This window comes from Protopterus annectens, chromosome 9.part0, assembly GCF_019279795.1.
Source record: "Protopterus annectens isolate FY-2018-M chromosome 9.part0, PAN1.0, whole genome shotgun sequence".
In the NCBI taxonomy this organism is placed as follows: domain Eukaryota; kingdom Metazoa; phylum Chordata; order Ceratodontiformes; family Protopteridae; genus Protopterus; species Protopterus annectens.
In genome coordinates this window covers 1,637,210,142-1,637,227,743 of record NC_056743.1, presented here as the reverse complement: position 1 = coordinate 1,637,227,743, position 17,602 = coordinate 1,637,210,142, and the positions used below count along the sequence as shown (strand labels likewise).

The window sequence follows — 17,602 nt, the reverse complement described above, 5'->3', positions numbered from 1 at the left end:
TGGGAGTTTCTGGTTAAAGGCTTATTGTGCCTGCTTATTTGAACTGTTTCTTTCTAAAATTGGTACGCCTTCTTTGCTGTAGCACAAGACTAGATTCAGACCTGCTGAATCTAGCTTTGTTTGTATAACTTGAGCACTAATCTAGGCCATCTTTTTCTGGAGAAGGTTCATCTGCACCCTAGTGGCTGAAGTTAAGTACAAACTTGCAATTTTAAAGATAATACTGTATTTTATTTTTCTGTCTATTTAATCGTTTAACTTAATTTTGTCTGATTGAAATATTTTTTTGCCTGACTCAATTATTTTAACTTTTTTCTACCATTGCTTTCTGTTCTCATCTGTTCTGAAACTGTTTTTTCCCTCTCCCTCCCACCCTATTCTTGCAGTGTTGTTATAGTTGGTGGCTTTGCAGTTGCCTGCCCCTACTGTAAATTTGATCTGGGACAGCCCCTCCCAGTCTAGTGTTCACTCTACCTAATACAGAGGGAACATTTGAGAAGGCCAACCCATCTCCTCTCTCCTTGCACATTACTAAAAAAATTGCACTTTATTCATCTGCTTTCACTGTATTTGTGTTTCTTCCTACTTTATTACCTTATTTTGCTTTTGACTCTTCTTAAAAGTACTCCGTTGTATTATTCTCCTGCATTTATTACTGCTTGGCAGTAGCCAGATTAAATTGTAACTGTTATTCTAAGCCTATTGGTTTAAGCACTTGGGCTTTAGACCATTTGTTTTACATTAAGGTTTGTGGGCTGCACTGTTGTGGCAGGTCAGGTAGCTTACATCCTTCTAAGTTGGGAACTGCTAGTTGAAGTCTCAGTGTCTGTTATTCTAAAAGAGTATTAGTTCTGGTTTAAGCACTTGGGCTTCCGGCCAGTTATTTTACATTAATAAGGCTTGTGGTCTGCACTCTTGTGGGAGGAGAGGCTAGATTCTGACCTTCTGAGCTGGGAATTTCTGGTTAAAGGCTTATTGTGCCTGCTTATTTGAACTGTTTCTTTCTGAAATTGGTGTGTCTTGTTTGCTGTAGCATAGACTATATTCAGGCCTGCTGAATTTAGCTTTCTTTGTATAACTTGAGCACTAATCCAGGCCATCATTTTAGGAGAAGGTTCCCCTGCACCATATTGGCAGGAGTGTGCAGTTAGAACTTGTCTGATTGAAGACTGCTGGAACAGGGCTCGGTGTTGAACTTTTTTACTGATTAATTGGGTAATTTGTTTAAATCAGTTTGCTCATTTTCTATTGTTATAAAGCAATTGCACTTTATTCATCTGCTTTTACTGTATTTGTGTTTCTTTAGACTTTATTACTTTATTTTGCTTTTGCTGCCTGTTCTTAAAAGTACTTAATTGCATTTATTCTGCTGCATTTATTACTGATTGTTAGTAGCCTGATTAAACTGTAACTGTTATTCTAAGCCTTTGGTTTGAACACTTGGGCTTCAGACCAGTTGTTTTACATTAAGAAGGTTTGTGGTCTTCAGTGTTGTGGCAGAACAGGTAGCTTACATCCTTCTAAGTTGGGAGTTGCTGATTGAAGGCTTAGTGTCTGTTATTCTAAAAGTGTATGAGTTCTGGTTTAAACACTTGGACTTAGGGCCTGTTATTTTACATTAAGAAGGTGTGGTCTGCACTCTTGGAGGAGAGGGTAGATTCTGCCCTTTTGAGCTGGGAGTTTCTGGTTAAAGGCTTATTGTGCCTGCTTATTTGAACTGTTTCTTTCTAAAATTGGTACACCTTCTTTGCTGTAGCACAAGACTGGATTCAGACCTGCTGAATCTAGCTTTGTTTGCATAACTTGAGCACTAATCCAGACCATCTTTTTCTGGAGAAGGTTCACCTGCACCCTAGTGGCTGAAGTTAAGTACAAACTTGCAGTTTTAAAGATAATACTGTATTTTATTTTTCTGTCTATTTCATTGTTTAACTTAATTTTGCCTGATTTAAATATTGTTTTGCCTGATTCAATTATTTTATATTTTTTCTGCCATTACTTTCTGTTCTCATCTGTTCTGAAAGTGTTTTTTCCCTCTCCCTCTCCCTCTCACCCTATTCTTGCAGTGTTGTTATAATTGGTGGCTTTGCAGTTGCCTGCCCCTACTGTAAATTTGATCTGGGACAGCCCTTCCCAGTCTAGTGTTCACTCTACTTAATACAGAGAGAGCATTTGAAAAGGCCAACCCATCTCCTCTCTCCTTGCAGATTACTAAAAAATTGCACTTTATTCATCTGCTTTTACTGTATTTGTGTTTCTTCCTACTTTATTGCCTTATTTTGCTTTTGACTCTTCTTAAAAGTACTCAATTGTACTATTCTCTTGCATTTATTACTGCTTGGTAGTAGCCTGATTAAATTGTAACTGTTATTCTAAGCCTGTTGGCTTAAGCACTTGGGCTTTAGACCATTTGTTTTACATTAAGGTTTGTGGGCTGCACTGTTGTGGCAGGTCAAGTAGCTTACATCCTTCTAAGTTGGGAACTGCTAATTGAAGTCTCAGTGTTTGTTATTCTAAAAGTGTATTAGTTCCGGTTTAAGCACTTGGGCTTCCAGCCAGTTATTTTACATTAAGAAGGCTTGTGGTCTGCACTCTTGTGGGAGGAGAGGCTAGATTCTGCCCTTCTGAGCTGGGAATGTCTGGTTAAAGGCTTATTGTGCCTGCTTATTTGAACTGTTTCTTTCTGAAATTGGTGTGTCTTGTTTGCTGTAGCATAGACTATATTCAGGCCTGCTGAATCTAGCTTTGTTTGTATAACTTGAGATCTAATCCAGGCCATCCTTTTTGGAGAAGGTTCCTCTGAACCATATTGGCAAGAATGTGCAATTAGAACTTGTCTGATTGAAGACTGCTGGAACAGGGCTCAGTTTTGAGCTTTTTTACTGGTTAATTGGGTAATTTGTTTAAATCAGTTTGCTCGTTTTCTAGTGTTATAAAAAAATTGCACTTTATTCATCTGCTTTTACTGTATTTGTGTTCCTTAATACTTTATTACTTTATTTTGCTTTTGCTGCCTGTTTTTAAAACTACTTAATTGCATTTATCCTGCTGCATTTATTATTGCTTGTTAGTAGCCTGATTAAACTGTAACTGTTATTCTAAGCCTTAGGTTTGAATACTTGCACTTCAGACCAGTTGTTTTATATTAAGAAGGTTTGTGGTCTTCACTGTTGTGGCAGAACAGGTAGCTTACATCCTTCTAAGTTGGGAGTTGCTGATTGAAGTCTTAGTGTCTGTTATTCTAAAGGTGTATTAGTTCTGGTTTAAGCACTTGGGCTTAGGGCCAGTTATTTTACATTAAGAAGGTGTGGGTCTGCACTCTTGTGAAAGGAGAGGGTAGATTCTGCCCTTCTGAGCTGGGAGTTTCTGGTTAAAGGCTTATTGTTCCCTCTTATTTGGACTGTTTCTTTCTGAAATTGGTACGCCTTGTTTGCTGTAGCACAAGACTAGAAGCAGACCTGCTGAATCTAGCTTTGTTTGTATAACTTGAACACTAATCAAGGCCATCTTTTTCTTTAGAAGGTTCCCTGCACCATAGTGGCAGGAGTGTGCAGTTAGAACTTGTCTGATTGAAGACTGCTGGAACGGGTCTCAGTTTTTAGCTTTTTTATTTTTGGTTAATTTATTTAAACCAGTTTGTTCATTTGCTACTGTTATATTAAAAAAATTCACTTTATGCATCATCACTTAGCTAGGATTAAAATATTCCCGGTGCCATATAGTCTGCTCTTCAAATTTTCCCTTAGAAGTAGCCAATTTGTTAGTTTTAGCACTCAGATCTGTTACTTTGAGCTTGGCACTTGTTCAGAACTCATTGTAAGCACTTAATAAGCTACAAATTACTACAGCACTCAACTTTCCTCACTAGTCTAGAGGAAAACAATTTTTAGTACTTAATAAATAAACACCTATCCAGGCATGTCTACGAGTCAGGTCCCGGTGTTTTCTCCTGTCTACCTGATTAATCTGGGCATCTTGGGGCAATGTAGCAATTGCCTCATGTACACAGACAACCTTCTCCGCCTACCACCCAACACTACAACCTGTGAGAGATGCACTTATATAGCCAAACTGGAAGCAAAGCTCCACACCACACTCATCACATAGTCCCTCAAAACCTACAGCACCAAAACACACACAGAGAAACACAAAACACACACCTACATTCATGGAGGCTCTCAATAAAAACCTGTCCAAGTAACAGAGACCTCCAAAGCAGAAACGCAAGCAACCTCCACCCCACAACATAAGCCAAATGACACATAGCCCACAAACTCAGTGTGCCACCTGACCATAGCCCATTAGGCAAAACAACGTACCCAACACTCTAGTCATAGGTGACTCTATAGTCAGGCACACTAATGTTCCACTCACCAGACTAAACAAGGAGAAAGTTACTGTCAGCTGCCTGTCAGATGCCAGGATCCACCACATAATGCACGCACTCAGGTCACTCCACAACAAGTACAAATATGACTCTGTCATTGTCCATGTTGGTGTGAATGACCTGAGACTTACCTCCCTGGACTACATGAAAAGAGACATGGAGTAGCTCTCCGATCTTGTAACCCAGGCAGGTATGACCCTAGCCCTGAGTAGCATCCTGTAATCACCCAGAATAATACCACAGTGCAAGGACAAAATGATTGACATCAACAATTAGCTAAGCTTCTGGTGTCATTCTAAGGGGATCCAGTATCTGTCTGCCTGGGATGACATGATCGACAGACCACAATGCTTTGCCAGAGATGGCCTGCACCTGTTGCCCTTGGGATTCTGGATACTGGTTAAGGCTCTTGCCACCACTATAGTGCCTTTTTTAGGCAAGATTCAAATAACAAATTCACCACCATAACAGGTACAAGCAAGCAAAATCTGGGGGCAATGCTGCTCAATGCTAGAAGTCTAAACCTCAAAATGCACTCACTCGAGGCACTCCTTAAAATGGAGAACATCGACATCTATGCAGTGGCAGTGACCTGGTTCAAGGCTCCAGAGAGCACCCCTGCAACTAACTCTAGGCAAGACTGCAATCCAAATTGTAGCTTGCTACAGATCCACCACCATGCCCCAGGATTCCCACTCCTCATTTCTTGATAGACTGGAAAATATTAGGGTACAACCTAGCACCCTAATAATGGGTGATTTCAACTACCCCACCATTAACTGGGAAAACTACTTATGTACCAACTCTTTTGCTCAACGTTTTCTGGAATTCATAAATTCCAACACCTTAGATCAACTTATCCACCCCACCAGGGGCAGAAATATCCTAGACCTGGTCATTACCAACATGGGTGACCAGTGTTCCACACCAGAGGTCAATTTCTCATTGGTCAGATCCGACCACAAGCTAATCACCCTAGACATCCACATCCCACCCCCACCCAGCATTAGGGAAACCTCCATAAAAAATTTCTCTAAAGCCAACTTCACAGTTTTTAAGACAGAAGTGGCAAACTTCATGACACCCATGCAAATGAACAATAGAGGCACGACTACTGAATGCTACACAAATGCAGTTTATAAGCACTTACATGAGTGTATGGATTGTGCTATCCCAAACAGAGCCAAGATACTATCCTCCAAAAAAGGAAGCCAATCTAGTGGTCCCCTGCCATAAACAAACTCTACAACAGAAGAAAGAAACTGCTGCAAAAAAGAGTAAAGTCCCATGATTGGAGGAACTCCCTGGTCAGCCTCAGTAAGCAGATGAGATCCCTCATAAAATCTTTCAAAGCTAGTTACAAAAACAAAATCACCACTGTTTCTAAAGACAACCACAAAGCATTCTATAGCTATGTCAATAATCTCAATGGCAACACTCAGATCTGCTTGGAGTTACAGCACAGTGGCACTAAATATACAGAACCAACTGATATTGCCAACATCCTGGCAGATAGGTTCAGTGCTAACTTTACCCCCCTCTCACCCCCCCTAAAGGGCCCATCTCTATACTGGAAGAATGCAAAGTTCCTGTAATCACAGCTGCACAGGTAAAAAACACTCTCCAAAGTCAAGAACACAGCATCCATGGGACCTGACAACATCCCAGGCTGCATTCTACATGAACTACAGAATGAACTGGGACCCCACCTAAGTACCATGTTCAATCATAGCCTCACCTCAGGCTTTATGCCCTCTGAATGGCACACAGTGACAGTTATCCCAGTCCACAAAGGGGGATCCATCATGGACCAAGGGAACTACAGCCCCATTAGCCTGACGAGCCCGGTCTGCAAGACCATGGATCATATCATCATTAAACTTATAAACAAAGACATTGGTAATCTCCAAACTCTGGACGCCACCCAGTTCAGGTTTGTAAAGGGCAGCTCATGTCTCCTAAACCTGACAGACTTCTTTGAAGCAGTCACAAAGCAGTAGAGGAGGGTAAGGTGGTTCACACAGCCTATCTAGATCTCACCAAGGCTTTCAACACCATCCCCCACTCTGGAATTATAGATAAATTCACTAAACTAGGTATAAATCCCTATGTCACAAGATGGGTTGCCAACTGGCTTACTGACAGAACTCACACTGTGAAAGTAGCAGACTCCAAATCTGACTTCCGACCAGTGACAAGTGGAGTACTACAGGGTTCAGTCCTGGGTCCTGGGTCCTCTCCTGTTTGGTATCTACTTCTCTGAAGTAAAGGCTAACACAGAAGGTCTTTGGCTAGTGAAGTTTGCAGATGACTGTAAACTAGGAGCCATAATCAAAACTCCTAACAATGTGGACATCCTACAAAAGAGTCTCACTGAGACAGATGCCTGGTGTCAAAGCCATGGCCTCAAGCTCAATGCCAAATGTGCACTGTCATCCCTTTTGGTAAAAACTCTGTACCCATGAACTACCACATAGGCGGTAGTCTACTTAACATCAAAAGTGTGATAAGAGACCTTGGGACACAGGTGGATAGTAGTCTCTCCTTTGATAATCACATCTCCACAGTAGTCAGGAAATTATTCTATGTGGCACACCTCATCACAAAAGGTTTCTCATCCAGGAAAAAAGTGGTAATTGTTCTCCTGTACTCATCAATCATTATACCCATTATAGAGTATAATGCTCCTTTTTTGTATGTACCTCACAAGATATCTGCAACAACTGGAAAAGCTGTAGAAATACCTCACAAAGAGGATTACTGGCTTCAAACAGATGCCCTATGCAGACCATCTAAAAAAACTCCAGCTTTACTGCATTGCATATTGCCTACTCAGAGGTTATCTCTGCCTAACATACAAAGCTATGTCAAATCCAGAGCTGTTGGACATGCGCCACTTAAAGAAATCCCAATCCCTCTGAGCTACATGCTCCAGGGACCTAAACCTTGTCGCCACAATAAACAGAACATGCTGGAGGGATAGATTCCTATCCCAGAAACTTCCCATACTGTAGAACAAACTATCTATCTATATCAAACAAAGCTCCTCATTAGCACTCTTCAAGAAAAATCTTGATTGGATGGGAAATAGGAAATTCACCCCTGGGATCCTTCTGTGGCTCTGCTTGACAGGGGCACAGGAAAATAGTTTTCTTGGGTGGCAAAAGCCAGGGTACCTTTTTGGCTTGACTTATATAGGTCCTAGGGTCAACACCCTAGTACCTACTTATGAAACTATGAACCTCTGAACACTTGGCAGCAATACAGGAGCATGGGATAGCATGACAGCACATTAGAAATATGACATCAGCAAAGTATGGCTGTATACATGAGTGGTTATCTAGGTGCATATATGTCGAACAGTGTGACAGAGACAATGGGGGTAGTAAGCATAATCATGCAAGCATAACCTTTGGCAAGATCTGCTACCCATGATACGTCACCTGTGTGTTCCATATATACAAATGTTGGTGGTGGAGGATAGCAGTTATGCCTAGGTAGATGTGGGCCACTTAGGACCAGCAGCTAGTCACGGGGCAGTAAAATGCATGACCATTGCACATTAACAGATCATATGCGTACTGCTGCAAGGGAATATATTTGTACACCCACACTTGGCTTATGTGAGATTAGAACACCTACCTGTCTAGTAATACACATTATAGCACAAAGTATTTATCACATGTACCATGGAGCTTAGCCAGTGCTGTTTAGGTGGATGACATCAACAGGCCTTATAAAGGAGGACCATGGAGAGGCTGTCAGGTAGTCACAGGGCCATAAATGAATAACCATTACACAGACATAGGCCAGATGGGTATGCCTGTACTGCTGTAGGGGATATATTTATACACATGCATGCACCCAGGGTAGCTGGTGTGAGATTAGAACCCCTACCTATCTACTATTACACACTATAGCTCACAGTACTTATTGCACATGCTACAGTTTGCATCTCTTGTACATGTGGATGTAGCCACAGTACTTCTGGACTACGAAAAGTGGCCTTGTATTACTCAGCATGTGTTGTCTGATGAGTAACCCTGCTTGATGCTGTTATTGTATCTAGTGTCCTAGTAATGCAATACTCTTGCTATCGGTGTACAGTTACCAGTATTGCCATGTCTGGTCGGTTGCAGTTTGGTAGATAGACAATTGGCCAGTGACAATATGGCCTGTCGAGGTCCTGCGCTGCAAACATTGCATATTACACTACTTGCTCACCATTGTCTGTCTACAGGGTGACATTCCACAAGCACAGTGTTCTGTGGATTTGTGTATTCTGTCATTATGTCGCCTTCGTCTTTTACCATCAGACAATTGTTGTGTGTGTAGGTGCAAATAACTCCAGCATTCTGCTTGTACGTGGGGACATTTATACATCCCTACACACATACACATATAGAAATGCAAATATATATATATATATATATATATATATATATAATATATAGATATAGATATATATATATATATATATATATATATATATATATATATATATATATATATATATAAATATATATATATATATATATATATATATATATATATATATATATATATATATATATATATATATATATATATCTATATATAAACAAGGATGTCATCCTAACTGTAGCTCTGTGTGTGTGCCATGTAACGGTGTTAGGTAGGTATATGTGGAGAGTCTAAATCAGTCTACATGTTTATTTAGCTATACATATATATTTATATCATACAGGGTGACAGTCTTTAGACCTCTCACTGTACATGTTTTTGCAGAATGTGCAGCATTCCGCCCCATATGTCTGCTCTCTTCCTCATACAGTTGTGTTTATCTGGTAATATACTACTAAATGCAATCCAGTGAATTGTTGTAAGTACTGACAAAGTTAACTGATGGCCTTTAAATCCTGCTGCTAATCTGACCTGTTGCAACCTGGTGTTATACTAGCCACCTTCTAGGTTACTCAGAGCATGTATAATGTCTGCAGGTTTGGCCCTCTGTCCCCCCATTTCCTCTGGCTTTGTCCAGCTTTTTCGCAGTAACAGATTGTGGAGTTTTTGACAGTCTGTGGGACTGCTACCATAAGAGTAACTTACATGCAAAATTTGTAGGTGTGGCCACTTTCAAACCATCAATTCCATGAACCATGCTAATGTCCTTAGCCCAGTGAGCCACACCAGCTGCCAGAAAGTGAGGTTTAATTCCTCACACTATCAACAGCATACAGCTATACACTGTGACCCCTGCTGTGAACCCTGTGCTTTGCGGAAAATAGAACATGTGTCCAGGTTCTTAGTAACAGTCCAGGAATTATGTCATCTGCTGCTATATCCATGCAAACATACCATTACTGCAGTTGTATGAGAACACTGATGTGTTGGTGGTAGGGGACTCTGGCATTGACAGCCGTGCACCTGTCCTATGACCCCACTGTTTTACATTTCCCTTGCATAATGCAGTGGAGTTTCCAGCCATGTGGCCTAATGCATATTATGGGGTACTCAGTATTGGACACAGTACTGTTGTCCCAAGTAGCTGTTAGTTCTCTGCAAGTAGCCCAGTAACCCAGTCTATTCCCTTGAATACATACAGCAGGTCCATACATATGCTTCTATAGTCTAGTACCCCATACATTTGTTGCATAAGAGAGTGACTTACCTTGTGTATGCAGAGGTTGAGAGACCTGTGTTTCAGGGCTTACTGTGTCTGATGCATGCAGTACACAGCCAATACATGGTTAGGTACAGGTTGTGTAGTGTTTCTGGAAACCTTTTTACTATGTATGTGAGTTGGACTAAGGTGTCAGTCTCTAGGACTCTAGGTTGTTAGTGTATGTGCTATGTGTTGCCTCTTGGTCAAGGCCAGGGCATACTGGACATGACTACGTCTGCCTACAGGGACAGCCTCAGGGCTTCTTCCTCCAAGTCCTCCTGTGGGTGTGGCTGTGAGGACATAAGCACTGATGGGGGGCTGTGTGTTCCTTCCCTGTGATGATCCTGTCACAGCTGTTTCCACAGGATCATATTGTGTAGCATTGCACATACTATAAACATCTGTGCACATGTGGCTGGAGAGTACTGAAGGGCTTACCCAGATATACCGAGACACTGGAACAGTAACTTGAGCAGCCCAAACACACACTCTATGATGTTTCTAGTTTGTGTGTGTGTGCCTTATTATGGCATTCTTTGATAGGTATGTGTGCATTTCTGATGGGTGTCATCATCCATGGTTCCAGTGCATAGCCAGCATCCCTCAATTGGTGGCTGTATGGGATGACCCCCTGGCAAACATCTGGTTCAACTGTGATGAGTGCCAGATATGGGAGTCATAATAATTACCAGGTCTGCCAGCACACACATTCATGATAATGCCATGGGCATTGCATATGATCTGGCAGCTGATGGAGCGATACCCCTTGTGGTTGACATAGACTTTACCCTCCTCAATGGGTTGTGCTTTGATGTGGACATGATTGTAGTCTATGCTATCCAGTACCTCAGGATAGTGTGCTACATTGTAGAAGAGGTGCATACTGCTGGCCCTCTCCTCAGGGGTGTGGGATAAATGAATTTGCTCACTAGCATGTGTTTACATGGCATCTGGAAACTGATGGAGTTCCCCAATCATGTCCCCAGTTGGTCTTTGAAAAGTACCTGTAGCTAGTATCCTAAGGGCTACACATATCTTTGTTTCCAATGGGATGGGTTCCCGTCTGTTGGCTCTGGGTCTGAGTTGAGGGCGGCAGAGCTCCCTGAGTTCTTGTAGTATGTCCCTGTCCACCCTGTAGTGCTCTGCAATCTCCAGCACATGTAGCTCCTGGAAGGTTACCCTGGGCCTGAACACTCTTCTCCTTCTCATTCTAGGCCTATTGTCAGCAGCAACATCAGCACTGACCTCAGTATCTAGCATAGACAGATGTAACAGAGCAGCAGCAACCCCTAGCATTCTGTCAGTTAAAATTCCCAAGACTGTACTCCAATGGTGTTGAGTATGGGGGAAAATCAGATTATAGGGAGTATGCATACTTTATAGTGCTCTGCTGCAGACATTGCCTGTGTGATTGGTTAACTATGATGCATTCCACCTGCCAAGTACATCACTGAGGGGTTGGAATGACTTAGTTTAGGTGGAACGGTGGTCATCTATATGACTGGCTTTCTCAGCCAATTTCTCTCTTTTTTTTTGATAGCCTTCCTTGCTAAGCACTGTGGCGGGACTTGCAAACATGTGTCACAGGTATAAACAATGCTTAGCAGTCAATAGACACATTCCCATAAATGGGCATGCTTAGCACAGTGGTGCATCATGCAAACACACTCAAACCAGCTTAAACCATGCTCCAAAGCTAAACAAAGCTTAGCAGCACTGGACATACCCCCTACTCAGTTCAGTGGCAGGGCAAGCAAATGGGTGCCACTGTGCTCCAATGCGCTTAAAGAAATAAAGACACACCTCTTTTGATGTCAGCTACCTCTTCTGTTGACACCAAAATGGTTCTGGGGGTACATGGGTTTGATCTGTGGGCATGGATACCCATTTTTGCTATTAAGTAACCCCAGTTCATTTGCATACAGATCAGTGCACACAACCTGGAAACTACACTAATCCAGGACCTGCCTCCTTAGCATCCACAGGCATCTACCATTGTACATACTCCATGCAAGGCCCCATAATGCATTATTGTCGCATATTTTTTTTTCCAATTTTACAGTTTTAAATACTTTTTTTGCATAACGGCATGTTTGCACACTGCTGTGCATCATATAAACATAATATGGGTATTACAAAATATATTTTAAGTTGTTTTCCATTGCTGTTTGAACACACAGAGCATAGTTTTGCACACATCTGTGTCTCCCTTGCTATTTCTGACCTTCTAACTGGGCTTTTACAGCCCCTGTTCACTTTTTAAATTCATGTACACACGGGATCTGCACCACTACCTATCTGCTTGCTGGTTCACCCTACACCCACATATGCATGTAAGTCACCTGCTTATGAGGTGATTTGCATGCCATGGACACTTCCATGTTGGCATGCTCATGTACGCACCTTGGGTCTGTTTACTGGATTGCACGGTTGCTTAGTTACGTGTAAGTGATGTGCCACTATGCCTACATGGAAAATTAATCCATGTAGGCTTTACTGAATTCCCCCTATTAACATAACTGCATGGCATCATCAAAATCATAGTTAATTCACCTCATGCTTTATGTAGCCATAATTTACTTATTTTATTTTGAATTTGTTAACCAGTGTAGAGAACTGATCCCATTGGACCCATATCAGTCTCGCCCCCAGGGAAAACACAATAGTTTCTTCATCTACTAGTATGCTGGAATATTTCTAACAAGGCTGATACAAATTTAAGATAAATCAGCATTTTTTTTCTGAACAAATTTTCTTCAAGGTATATGCAAAATGGTTTACCAGTTTCATTTGAATTATAGTATTTAATTTCTTCTTTTGTTGCATTTTTATTCAGTGATGACAATACATCATTCAGGATAAATTCCTCCACTTCTCTCAGGAGTGTTGTTATTTTTTCTTGCTTGACATTTGACGGCGTATCACTTGAAATATTAAATTCCACTGTTCTGACTAGTTTGGTGATTGAACCCTATAAATAAATTAATTCAAAATACACGTGAACAGCACTGTAACATTAATAAAAAAGTGGGATATCATCTTACATGTAACATGAAGACTCATTTTTTTCTATTGTTTGCTGCACATTGCAGAGTTTTGTATCACTGCCACACATTTTCTAAACATTGATCATTCAGAGAATTTTATATAGCATGCATTGAGTGCTAAAACCCATCACAGATAGAATCATTACCCACTGGTTTTCACACTTTTAATATCTTTCTGGAAAAAATAGCCAACTTCATTGGCAACGAGGGATAAAGCACTATCTATGACCAAGATTCAATTAACACACACATGCACACACAGCACATGCACATATAACACACACACACACACACACACACACACACACACACACACACACACACACACACACACACACACACACGGCATTTTTGGTAGGCCACCTACATTCTAGTAGATCAGGCTAAACTGGTATCATACTTTAACAGACATACCATTCTTGCCTTTCTAGTGCTCCCCCATTTTAGGCATTAATCAACTGTCTAAGTCTCTTAAAGTCACTGAGACCCCAAATGTTTCAGCAGGTATGCTCTTACATTATCCCAGTTTTAAACAATGTCATTACTACTTCTTGTACAGTTTTCTTTTCACTCTAGCATTCTGTAAGGTGTGAAGTCAACATTTTCTTCTGCAATGGTTTGAATAAAGTATTGAATCAAGTATGCTCTGTCAGGCAACTCTGAAAACACTTCCTTACTCCTTAACAGAAACTCTTTTGGTCCTTGTTTCTGTGGCTTAGAATGCTAATTATCTACTTGAAATGTAGGCTTAGAGTCGGTATTCTTCAAGAGACTTACTAGTTTCTGCTACTAAACTAGTTACAGAGCGTTGCACTTCCGTTCATGGGTTCAGAACATTAATGTGTTATACTTCTGGTTTTCTTTTACCATTCTGTATAACTCTGTAGATTATCATTTTTTTTATTTTTATCTATTATTTTAATGGGATCCTGACATTCGGACTTTGGTTCATGGTTTCAGAATATTGATATGTTATAGTTTTGGTTTTCTCTTACCATTCTGTAAAACTCTGTAGATTATCATTTTTTATTTTTATTTTATTGGGATCCTGACATTTATCCAATTTTTTTTTTTTTTTTTTTTGCTGAGGGTAGCAAAGCTAACATATGGTCACCAGTTTTAAATTTCATAACCCATGCATTTGAATTACACCTCGCTCACTGTGTATCTTGGACTCTTTATATGTGATTCCTGGACTATAAGCATTGCACTTTCAGCCTATGGGTATAGTTATGTGGCACTTTTTACATCAAGTTTTCTCTTCTTCCAAACATACTCTGCAGACATACAACAGTCACTGAAGGAGTCCAATCATTTCATAAATACTGAACTCTTTTGAGGCTTGCAGGACTTTTCTAATAAGCAGGAGATATAGTATTAATCGGCATTAGTTTTTGTCATATTCCTCAATCACTTGTTTCAGCATGGACTTTAATGTTTGGTTAAATGATTTACTACCCCATGCATCTATGGATTGAGGCTATTAATTGTCTGACTTTAAAGCATTGACGTAATAGAAGCATTATTCTGGACATAAATAGATTCCTGTGACCAGTGAGTATTGCCCTGCGTAAGCATTATCAAGTTGTGACATTAGCCTTCCATAGTGGGATAACTTCAGTGTATTTAATTGCATAAATCAAATAAATAAAATATAGTGAAACCCACTGCTGCATTTTACTAGTGACCCCACAGTATCCATATCAATATTTTCAAACGGCAGCAATGTGAAATCAAAAGCCTTTTAAAACCTGGGTGTGGGTATAGCTGTGTCTTCTGGCATTCCAGGAATTCCAGCATAGACGTTCTTAACATCTTTCATTATTCTTTCCCAGTAAAACTTCAAAAAATCTCTTCTTTAACCATATCTATTCCTAGGACCACAGCACATGGTTATGTTCTAATCTTATCACTAGATTTCTAAAAGGCTTGAATGTAGGAGCTTGCTTTCTACATTCTTCCTAATATTATTTATTATATACAATAAGTCATTCTGCAACTCAAAATATGGTTAATAATTAGAAATATTTTGTTCGGCTTCTTCCCTTACAACTTTAGCTTTAATGTTCCTTGCTGTTCTCAAAATGCCATCTTCCCACTTTGCTTTTTTAAAGTTTAAGCAGTTTACCTAAAGGCCAGACAGAATAAGAGTTTTCTCAAGGTCATCCTGTGATGAGGTAGGCAACCCACACCAGCATTCCTCTGTACCATTTGCTACCTCACGTTATTTATTTTTTCTTGTTTGTTTTCTTTACGAACCTGATATATAGAGCCCACTTTCTTTTGCTCACAGTGCTTGCATTTTGTCTTAACAATAATATTATTAAGGCTCTGATCAAAGTCATCTTGTGTCTCAGTGTACATTATCTTCTCCTTTTTCACTTTATTAATTTACTTTCCCCAATTCTGGGGTAAAAAACCCACTCATTTTCTTTATTTTCCCTAAATTGATCCCCTTGAATTGGATACATCAAAACACGTTTTATTTACTGTTTTACTTTTCCATTACCTATAAAAACTTGTTGCCTAGGGTTTTCCCTTGCACTGACAGGAATTGCTTTAGAACTCTGAATATTTTCTTCCTCTTCTCTACACTTTTGAAATCTTTCTTACTGGTATACTTTCCTCCTCACCACTCACCCACTGCATAGATTTCAATATTCCTAGGTCTTTTTTGTTTGACTTGATACAAAGTTTAGAATTATGCTCAGGTTGGTAACTTTTCCTACTTCCTAATTTATTCCATCTGAATACATTCTTTCAGAGAGAGATCCCTTCTCTTCAATTGCTCTAGTCACCTCTACTCTGCTGTTTGATATTTTATTGCGTGCATGTCCCTTCCTTCTACTGTGTCTGTTAGTGCTTACTTTTCTCTTATTGATGTATGATGAAATGTCCCTTTACAATAATGTAGGTTGCTTTTCTCTGTGTGCCCTTAGTCAACTTTTTGTACATTTAGAGCTTTCTAAAACTCTCCGCAGGATTCATTAATGCCTACTCTAATTGTACACCATTCTGAGTGAGCAGACAATACAAGCATAACTCATACCCTTTTCTTTCTAGTATTAGTTTTCCTACTAATGTTCTTGCAGCCTTAAATATCTAAGCAGATTCATGAAGGTTACCACAAAGTGCACACTACATGTACACTTAGTGTAATCTTTCTGAGTGACTAGAAAGCAGAAAAAAATGTGGTAAGGCTGTCCTTGAATACAGACTGTGTACAATTAGTGTAGGTGTTAATGAATCTGGCCATATGTCTTGATTTTGTGGAATTCATATGCTCTAATGCATGCACCTGGTGATTGCTCTCTCTTTTCCAAGTTAGACAAAAGCCACAAAAATGCTGTATGGAACAATATGAACTGTAAAAATTCAGTGGTAGATATAATAAAAAAATAAAAAAAAAACAATGTGACCAAAAAAACTAAATGAAGCCATAAAATAGGTTTGAACATGTTATCAGGTTGCACACATTTGCCTTTATTTCATACACTTCATCAGAAACCAGCAACTATGCAAGCATCCCCATTTCATTTTTTTAACCTGTCATGTGCCCATTTTTGAATGGGAGAAATTGCTAGAACAAACCCCTGTTACTTAATAATAGGAATGATGTTTCTTGTCTCCATGAATGTACAGTACAGCAATTGCTTTATTAGTAAGAATTTTACATTTACATGAACAGTGCAACTTTGTTAGCATGACCATGTTGCCTGAATCAAGCAGTCCTTGCAGCTCTCTACTATCAGTTATGATATTGCACTTAATTAGCTTTACAGTAATAAAATGCAGACTCAACTATTCTAGTAAATACTTTATCACATTTTATAAGTATAACATCATTAGTAGTATGATTTTCAGAAATTAGTTTTAACAAGTATAGAGCTTACTGCAAGTACAACTTTTATGTGACATTTTCTCTGTATTTAAACAGAGTATATTTACAGCTGATACTGTTTTCTTTGTTTCCAGTACGTGATACATATTTTACATTTCTATATGTATACAAAGTTTCATGGCATAATAGTCTTTCTACTACTATACTAACATGTTCAATGTTCTTAGCGTCACTTTAATATACCTACTTTCTGAAATCAGTAGGTAAAGATCTCTTAAATTTGTCAATGGCTAGTATTTCTATTATTTTATTTTATTGTTTTGATCATCAGGATCTAACCATAAATTTGTTACATGCATTAGCATAATTGCGCATTACTGTGATCTTAATATTTTATTATGAGAAAAAATCCAGTCATGAAACTCTTGAGTTTGTACCTCTGGGGTGATGCTAACTCTGGTAAGTGATATATTTTTATGCCTTTTGTAGTCCAAATACTCAGGCCCTTCCAATTCTGTAAAGGCATTCAGTAATTTCCGGTCAACTGGGCTGAAAGAATCCTGGGCTACTTGGCTTGTCCCAGTCCCAAGTTGTGAGTGCATGTTTCAAAACTGAGATGATGTGTGTCTAAGTCCTTTTCTCTGTCAGTTGTCTTAGTGGTGGAATTGTGCTTGATCTATCCA

At 39.6% G+C, this 17,602-nt stretch overlaps 1 protein-coding gene across 1 annotated transcript in view; it reads right to left on the bottom strand.

The window, feature by feature from the left end:
• LOC122812216 (adhesion G protein-coupled receptor E1-like) overlaps window positions 1-17,602 on the bottom strand; it is a 1,201,768-nt gene that overhangs the window by 689,683 nt on the left and 494,483 nt on the right. The window contains exon 12 of the mRNA XM_044084558.1: window positions 12,813-13,002. Within this exon, the coding sequence (XP_043940493.1) occupies window positions 12,813-13,002 (190 nt within the window). The remainder of the gene's footprint in view (window positions 1-12,812; window positions 13,003-17,602) is intronic.